A 9,468-nucleotide genomic window follows, 5' to 3' on the forward strand; every position below is an offset into this window, starting at 1 on the left:
TAATTTCACCGGGTGCCTTACCCACGCGCCCGATAGCCCCCCCGCCGAGAACCCGCAGCCCTGCTAACATTGAGCCCAATATCTCAGACATTTCAGCAGTTACATGCGACATTAGCTCAGACAGTTGCTCACGTCCCTGTGACACTATCTCAGAGATTCCCACACATATCTGTGCCACCATTCCACTAATGCAGGAATTGGACTCCTCCATCCTCCGCGCTATTGTGGGGAGTGTGCGTGGCACCTGTTCCAGTACCTCACAAATGTGCTGCTGTCCCTCGATCATTCTCCTTTTGAAAGATGGACCTCGGGGGTTCAGCATCTGCTTCCAGCTGAGCAGAGCCTGAAGAGGAGTGCGCCCACCGACACAAACTCCCCACCACTGCCCCTGCCACCAGTGTCTGCTCGTGCTCACTTGTGTGTGGTGACTCATCAGGTATCAACCCAACTAACTGACTACCAGGACCCACAGAGGTGTGAGTATCTGCGCTGGTGGATGGCTCACTAAGATGTGACGGTGCGCCCTCAGAGGCCGGGAGCTCTTCTGAGAAATCGCTTTCTCCCGTCACTGCGGTCATTGAACAGAAGGCAATATTAAGCATCATCGCAGATGTGTCATGTTGCGATGAGCATACTGAGGTGTTCAACATGCCAAGCATTGTTAACATCAATTCATGTTGTGTGTGATGAATGTTAAAGTTGTGTCACCAGATGTTTGTGGGGTACCAGTCTCGCGTCCCCGATGGACAGGCACTCGAAGGTGTGGCTGATCTCCAGGGGCTCCTGCTTAGCCTCTGTGAGGACTGCTGTTTGTTGTGGCCCCCCCTCCAGTCCTCACCCTCTCGCGTGCATTTTGCGCTCTCTTCTCCTACAAGGGGAGGAAGTACAGATGTGTGATTGAGTGATGGTGAAGTGGCCAGCCAATGAATGCAATGCTTTGGGTAAGGCTAACCGTGAAAGAGGTGCATCAGTGGGTGAGTATGAGACAGATAAATCACCGTTGGATCAGTATTGGGGTGAGTGGTAGTGGCAGGGTCACAAATGGGGAGGTGAGGAAATGCTCAGGAAGTGAAGGTAAGTTGAGGATGAGCCTTAAGTGGGTGTGAGGAGTGATGTGATGGAGTCATCTTGGCAGTGCAGAATGAGTTGTGGGGGGGGAGGGGGTGATGTGGAACACGGAATGTAGAAGAATGAGTAAGTGTATTTACTTTTGTTGACCTAGTTGGGTCATTGAAACACTTCCTGTACTGGACCCCAGTGTGACAGATTTTGCTGCTGCTGGTGACCTCCTCTGCCACCTCGAGCCAGGTCTTCTTGGTGGCAGAGGCAGGGCACTTCCTCCTGTCAGCCGGGTAAAATAGTTCCTTCCTCCTCCTCCCCCCAGCCAGTAGCAGCTGAAGTGAGGCATCGCTGAATCTCAGAGCAGCCTTGCTCCTGTGCTGCTCATTGGATCTTCTTGTTCTTTGCTCCAGCAAAATCTATTGGAGCAATGGCCTTTAAATCTAGACATTCCAGATGACAGCCTGTCATGCGGGCGTGCAGTCCGCCCACTGCACAGCTTTCGGACGGCAAACTCGGAAACAAGGCTAAGGGGCACTAATTAAGTTGCGATCGCGTGGGGAACGGTAAGTTTTTATTATTCGGGTTTGCCGTGCGCCCACTGACCACCCCCCCCCCCCACTGCTATCCCACCGCCCTTTTAAAATCGAGCCTTTAGAAGCACACTCGCACTCACACACAGACACACACATGCATACACACACACATGCACATAGCCACATGTTCGCACACACACACACTCACTTTCCTGTAAATTATCACCAGATTCCCAGCCTGTGGTTATTTGTGTCATTATATAGTTTGCTCAGATGCAATTTTGTGTACTGTGCCATGGTAACCCTTTTTGTCACAATAATTAAGGTGTAATATTTAAAGTTGATGAAGGGTAAAGAATCATAGTACAGGATAAGCCTTCATATTCGAGAGTTCAAAATGCCTATTCACAAGAAAGTGTGAAAGGATAGGATGTCCTTGGTAGCGCTGCTAACATTGTACTTTTTTACAGATCAGCAAAGAACATTATGGTGCAGTTATTCTCTCACTTTTGTGTCAATGCAATATGGGGTGTGCATTGACAGAAATGTGACAGTATAACTCAATAGTCAGGTTCTGATCAAACCCTTGAGTGCACCAAATTCAGGAGGTGTGAAACCTCTCTGGGTTTGAGTTCACACTAAGTGCAGTATAACTGTAGTCTGATGCAAAGCTACATTTTAAAAATGTCGAGGCACTTCACTGGATCTCGTGGGCACTTAGGAACATAGGAAACTACCTTCAGTTTTATCAACTTCATAAACTACCTTTCAATTTTATAATGGGAGCAGAAAGCTCCTACCCACTCTTTCATATCATTAAAATTAGCCACCCAGGGACCAGACCATAAAGGCGCAGCACTCCACTGTAGCTAATCTAGTGCGACCTTCAATGATGCACAGTCTGCAGTATAATTCCAATCAAGCAAGCATGTATCCCATTCCTTAGATATCAATCGCAGATTGTAGCTGTAGTAATTAATCAAAAATAATAGGTGACCTTGCAATATAATACATATCTAAACATTTACTCTAAATATTCTAATATACCAACTTTTGTAAAGAATAGCATAGTAAAAAATTGTGAAAATGTGACCTATATGTATAGAATTATAGCTTTCAATGTGTGATTAAAGCTTTGGAATCCAAAGATTTTCTGATGTCATAAACCTTGAAGTGCTTAAAGTGTCTTAGAAATGTTCTCTGAAAAAGATTAGACTGAAACTATTTCTGTTATTATTTATAAAATACAAAGAAGATTTTCATTTTCTTTACTGTTTGTTAGTCTTAATATTTACGGCTACTGTATCATGTCTGGAAACTAAGGTAAGGTAATCATGTACATTCAGAACAGCAGGCAGCAATGGTTTACAAAATTAAAATATTATGATTTTCATATCATAGATAGGAATGTAAGAATTGCTAAATGAGAAAATACCAAGGTCCATCTAGTTCGCCTTCTACCATCCTGGTAGTCAAATGATACAACAATAATGGAGTTGTTGACTAATCACTGCAATCAATCTCTATCAATTAGTCCACACCAGACCCAGACATGACGTGAGGAAAATCCCAATGCTGGAGAGCTTTGGGAACTATAGATCCAAAGTCACCTGTTTCTCCCAAGCATGCTACACTTACCACATGTCATGTCTCAAATTACTCATTTACTGTATCCCAAAATGTTATTTTCTGAAAGATCAAAATACCCTCCCATTGTCAGTAATCATCAGATAAAAGAAGATTGGCAGAATATGAATTATTTTGGTCTGGTTTTTGAGGTTCCTGTTATTCTCTTTTGATTTCTAAGAGTAGTGCAGTATGACTTTCTCAGAAAAGAACTGTAAGTTTACATGTTAATGAATGGAGGAAAATATATCCCAAGTTACAACAAGGTCATTTTTAAAGAGTATTTAGAGGACATTTGAGATTAAATTAAAATATATCTTCATTGAGTTTTGGATTAAATCATCTTTATAGATTTTAAATGACAGAAAACCTATACAAAACTTATACCTATACAATTTCTGCTGAGAGTATATATATTATGAAAACTATAATACAACTTTCTTAGCCTTCAAAATTAAAGAGAATTTACTATCCAAGTTGTTCTGACATAATCACATTTCTCCAATCAGTTATTGTGACCTTGTAGTTGATGACAGTGGTACTTTAACCACCTGAGCACTGGAAGAGAACTTTTGCACCCGAACAGAACATGATTGTGTTTTTAATTTACTCCCATATGACAGTAACTTCAGATACATGCTGTTCTTCAATAACTTCTTGATTCCCCTATGATTCTTCTTGAAACTGTAGAATAGTTATTTTATTACATGCTCATATCAATCACCAAACAATATGTTTCTGTAATGATGACTTTACAGTCACTATTTATTGTTCTTTATAATGTCACGTCTGAGCTGCTTGTTACTGCTGTTAGTATGACTAACATTTTATTGAGATTATAGCACATATTGTAAAAATATTAAAGGTGGTAAAGAGTGAATAAAGACTGTCTTGGCTTGACATGATTTCAACTCCTGGGTCTTATTACTCATGCCCAACCATCAATAATTCAATCTCTCTTTGAAACTAGCTATAGATACGTATCTACAGTTAACTGAAGTATTCAGCATAAACTACTTTATAGCTAATCAATGAAGCAAAAGTTAAATATACCAAACAAATATCAATGAACTCTGAATACTATAATAAGTATTTAGAGCAGAAAGAGCTGAAGAGTGTAATTCCAAACATGGATTCAAATATGGTCTCAATTCAGTTGTTGTTCTATTATGTGTGAAAACAGAGAGAAGACCGACAAATAATTAAGAGTTTTGAAAAATTCTCCGAAGCACGCACTAGAGTTATTTAAAAAATATATGTTTAAATTATGAACGAAACCCACTTTGTCGCCTTCTTCCACGTCGCAGACCTTCTCTCCCGTGGCAGGGTTACAGGTTGCGAACTTCTTGCCGCTGCTGGAGTTATGCCACTCATTGTTTATAAAGATCTACAATAAAACAAACACCTAAAAATGGGCAACGGTTCAAAATAGCACCGCCGGCAAACAGAGCTACCCAGACCCCAGTGTAGAGCTCGCTTACTTCTTCCTTCTTTCTCCAGTTCAGTGCTGTCTAAGTTTTACCGGAGTTGTAAGGGAGAAAGAAATACCAATGTGAATCCTCTTAACATCTAAAGGCTGGCCGGCTTTCCAATTAACACTACACTTTAGGGTCAAGGTTCCTGATAGTCATATATTTTCCTCAGACACTTCTAAACACGTGCTTTGAAAAAAACGGTAGTTTTGTGAGAACATGTTTTGTCTTCGTTATCAACAAATACTTTAATCTTCCAGTTTATAGCACCCTGTGAGATCGGGGCTTTTTGTCGGCAGGTTGCTGGCTGCAGTCTCCCAGTTCTGCCACAAGTCCGCGTGAAGTTGTTTGGGGGCAAGCGAAAGCGGTCAATTTTTGTTGTTTTAATAAGAAAATTCCATTGAAATTTACCTAAGTAATAACAACTTTTTCCCGATCGTATATTAGGTCACATTGTGGCGCAAAAAACCCTTATAAACTTGGTATTGTTTTGGGGGATTTACAGCATACCCGCATTTCACGTAAAAGCATAGCTTTTAATGTCAGGTTTGAAACAAATTATGTTACATCTCAATGAAATAACAGATCGGATGGGGATGACTAAACGCACAGGGCTGCAGTCGGGCAAGTTGTAAGCGCAGGAATTGTTGAGATTTAAATGAACGCACTCACCTTGGTGTGTTTGATTTCCAGCTCAGTAACTGGCACGGGCACATTGGGGGGACCTGGCGCTGGACTTTCATGGTCGGCAGCTGGAGCACTCATGTTGTGCTTGCTTGCTTGTTTTCCTGGAATAGGCACAGTTCAAGTTCAGGCACAACAAAGCTTACTTTCCTTCCAAAATAATAATTTTTTAAAAAAAGTTTGCAGTACTTTCCTGCTCTTGTTGTAAGCCGCAAGGTGTTGGAACAGAGTTATTAAACACTATTAACATTCGGAGAACCGATTGGCTGAAAGCGCGGTACAGTACATGTCCAAAGGGCAAATCTCCACCCCTCAGCAGCAGCATGTAGAATAACCCAGGTCACGGCTGATTGAAAACTATCTGTGATCATTACAGTCATCCCTAAGCAGAATGGTTATACCATTTGATGGTTATATATTTTATAAATTATCTATATATATATATATATCAGAAAGCCAAAATTATTGAAACCTATTACCTAAGCAATCATGAAAGATTTGTGCTATTAAGAATTATCTGGTAGGTGAAAAGCTTATAACTTTAGTTTACCCATTACACTTACACTTAAAAAATGGCAGAGTTTCCATTCCTTACAATCAGTAGGTCAATACATATAGATTAGAACTAGGGGTTAAAGTGAACTGGGATGGTCCAGGATACCATTCCTGTTTTCACCTGGGTGGGTACTTACAGTACCAGTTCTCGATTTTTTTTTCACCAGATCTCCAAAATTCGTCATTGGCTATTGGATCTCATGAGATTAGGAATAGACTTGTGCGTGTCTATCACACTCCTTGTTCTTCTCTAAGGTGCACTTAGGCCAGTGACACCTCATTGCAAGAGCAGGTAGGTTTACTTTTTGACCTTTCATCAAGTTTTTGTCTGTCCCAATCGATGTAGCTCCTGAATCTTCCTGCCTAGTTGTTGAACCCTTCCACCTTACCATTGCTCCACTGGCCTTGTTATTATTGCCATAAAACTTGATTGATAGAACTTGCATTTATAAAGCGACTCTCATGACCTCAAGATGTCCCAAAGCACTTTACAGCCAATGAAGTGCATTTGAAGTGTAGTCACTGTTGTAATGTAAGAAAGGCAGCAGCCAATTTGCACACAGCAAGGTCCCACAAACAGCAATATCCCACAAACAGCAACGTGATAATGACTAATCTGTTTGTTTAGTGATGTTGATTTAGGGATAAATATTAGCCAGGACATGGGGAGAATTTCCCTGCTCTTACTTCAAAATAGTGCCATGGGATCATTTATCCACCTGAGAGATCTTTTACATCCACCTGAGAAGGCAGATGGTTTAATATCTCATCTGAAAAATGGCACCTCCAACAATGCAGCACTCCCTCAGTACTGCACTGGAGTGTCAGCCCAGATTTTGTGCTCAAGTCTCTGAAATGTCACAACTTAAGTGTCACTTTCCGCTTCATGGCAACGCTAAGGGTGTAGTATAAATATGGATTCAGGCCCCCACTTGACCATAGAGTGAAGTGGTGGGAGACTCTCAGAGGAGGTAGTTTCACATTGCTTTCACACTGCAAGAAGTGTAATTCTGGGGGGGGGGGGGGTGTCCATCCAGAATTAACAAAATATCTGGGTCCATTGGACCTTCTGGACTTTTTAAAAAACTATCGGGAGCTTATATAAATGTCTTCCATACTTCAGCAATTCCACATAATTAAGAACTTTAATAAATTTTATTGCTTATGTTTATCATTTTATATGGGTTAAACAGAAGAAATAATAAATAACATTGAAATGTTGAGTTCAATCCACTTTTCAATATGACCTTCACAACCAATCTATTTGCAACTTTGTAATGAAGCCATGAGATCTTTTCCAGTAATGGGATAAATTACATATTTCCATTGTGCTTAGGATCATAGAATCATAGAATCTTAAAGCGTAGAAGGAGGCCATTCATGCCTGTGCCAGCTCTTTGAAAGAGCTATCCAATTAGTTCCACTACCCCGCTCTTTCCCCATAGCCCTTATATTTTCTGCATTACCCTAAACCAAAATGAAATAAGCAGTACATTCGAGATTTATGTTAAATGACTCAGATTTATTGGTATTTTTCAAACTCTACTGCCCTGCTTCCCAAATTGCCATCAGTATTGCTATTTAGGCAGAAATTACTATACAAACTAAGTACAGAATGTATGATTTTAAAATAATGACTGAATTATGCCCATATGCCTGGTCCAATTATCCCCTTGGTTCTAACCCCACTTCAACAGCATACCGCACTTGGTGGGGTCATTTTCACTTTGACACTGGGCAGAAAACTGGCGGTTGCAGATCATCCACCACCCCCCCCCACCATCACAATTTTCATTTCTATTGGAACAGTTTTCTATCCGCATCCAAACTAAAAATTACCCCATTGGTTCTGACTCCCTGAGCTAGATTTTGACCAGTGCAGCAAGCTGGCCGACCACCCAACTGTGCCAACAGGAGGTGCAGTTCATTTTGAGGGCCAGGCAAGGCCTCATTACCATACCATGCCACAAACTCAGTGCCCCCACCCCGGCCACTGTCAGAGGCTGAACCAGACTGTTTGCAACCTTGGCGTCCTATTTGATCCTGAGATGAGCTTCCAACCCCATCTCCGCTCCATCACCAAGACCGCCTACTTCCACCTCCTTAACATTGTCCGTCATGCCTTGGTTCATCCACCGCTGATACCCTCATCCATGCCTTTGTTACCTCTAGACTCGACTATTCCAATGCTCTCCTGACTGGCCTCCCAATTTGCACCCTCCATAAACTTGAGCTCATCCAAAAATTTGCTGCCCGTATCATAACTCGCACCAAGTCCCGTTCACCCATTTTCCCTGTGCTTGCTGCCCTACATTGGCTCCCGGTCTAGCAATGCCTCAATTTTCATCCTGGTTTTCAAATCTCTCCATGGCCTTGCCCCTCCTTATCTCTGTAACCTCCTCTAGCTCTACAACCTGCCGAGATCTCTGTGCTCCTCCAATTCTGGTCTCTTGTACCTCCCTGTTTTTCTTCACTCCGCCATTGGTGGCCGTGCCTTCAGCTGCCTAGGCCCTAAGCTCTGGAATTCCCTCCCCAAACCTCTCCGCCTCTCTACTTCTCCCTCGTCCTTTAAAACGCTCCTTCCAACACTTTGACCAAGCTTTTGGTCACCTGTCCTATGTGGCTCAATGTCAAATTTTGTTTGATAACGGCCCTGTGAAGTGCCTTGGGATGTTTTACTACGTTAAAGGTGCTATATAAACGCAAGTTGTTGTTGCTGTTTTTGCAAAGTACCAACATGTTACATTACAGAACTATGGGACATTGGCTGTTTTTTATTCTAGGCTTTTTTTTCTTTTACCAGGACAATATTGTCCACATATAAATAAATTCAATACTTTATCCCATTTATTATTCCCTAGATTTAAGGAAAAATGCAATTATCTGATTCAAAGGCTCTAGTCCAAAAAACAATTGGGCATTCCTGCCTCGTACCCCATTCAAGTTGGAAGAGATCCAATAGCAGCCCACTAGGAAGGATTAATGGAAGCATATTTTTGGAATCCATCCAATAAAACCTGTCTGAAGTCTGAAACCAAATTGCAAAAGGTGAGAAACAAATAAAAATGAGTAAATTTATTGGAAGAATAGAATTTGCTTTGTGAAGAGAATTCAAACTGCATGAAATATATTGCCGTTCTTCATCATCGCTGGGTCAAAATCCTGGAACTCCCTACCTAACAGTACAGTGGGAGAACCTTCACCACACAGATTGCAGCGTTTCAAGAAGGCGGCTCACCACCACCTTCTCAAGGGCAATTAGGGATGGGCAATAAATGCTGGCCTTGCCAGCGACGCCCACATCCCATGAACGAATTTAAAAAAAGTTGTTGTGTACATTTTGAATATACTTGCACTGCAAAACCTAGCTCTGTGATATCCTCTGTGAAGATGTACTGCAATATTTGAGGGATAATTTTTACACTTTGCAATCATAATGTTCTGAAAATCATGCACAGCATATGCTCGAATTACCAATATGTGATCCCAGCAGGTGAAGGTCCCTGTCAAGTCCCCATTTATTTCTACAACAACGT

At 41.6% G+C, this 9,468-nt stretch overlaps 1 protein-coding gene across 2 annotated transcripts in view; it reads right to left on the bottom strand.

Annotated features, from left to right (window-relative positions):
• Positions 1-6,243, bottom strand: part of LOC137320992 (aldehyde dehydrogenase 1A1-like) — a 75,086-nt gene extending 68,843 nt beyond the window's left edge. Inside the window, exons 1-3 of one of the 2 annotated variants that reach the window (XM_067983073.1) lie at positions 6,070-6,243; positions 5,366-5,481; positions 4,504-4,608 (exon numbers count right to left, since the gene is read on the bottom strand). In XM_067983073.1, the coding sequence (XP_067839174.1) occupies positions 4,504-4,608; positions 5,366-5,458 (198 nt within the window). In that variant the 5' untranslated portion in view covers positions 5,459-5,481; positions 6,070-6,243. Of the gene's footprint in view, positions 1-4,503; positions 4,609-5,365; positions 5,482-5,566; positions 5,651-6,069 lie in introns of those variants that run through there. The other variant, XM_067983071.1, reaches the window with a different exon arrangement.
• Between the last annotated feature and the right edge of the window lie 3,225 nt (positions 6,244-9,468).

The sequence above is a fragment of the Heptranchias perlo genome, chromosome 4, assembly GCF_035084215.1.
Source record: "Heptranchias perlo isolate sHepPer1 chromosome 4, sHepPer1.hap1, whole genome shotgun sequence".
Taxonomy (NCBI): Eukaryota; Metazoa; Chordata; class Chondrichthyes; order Hexanchiformes; family Hexanchidae; genus Heptranchias; species Heptranchias perlo.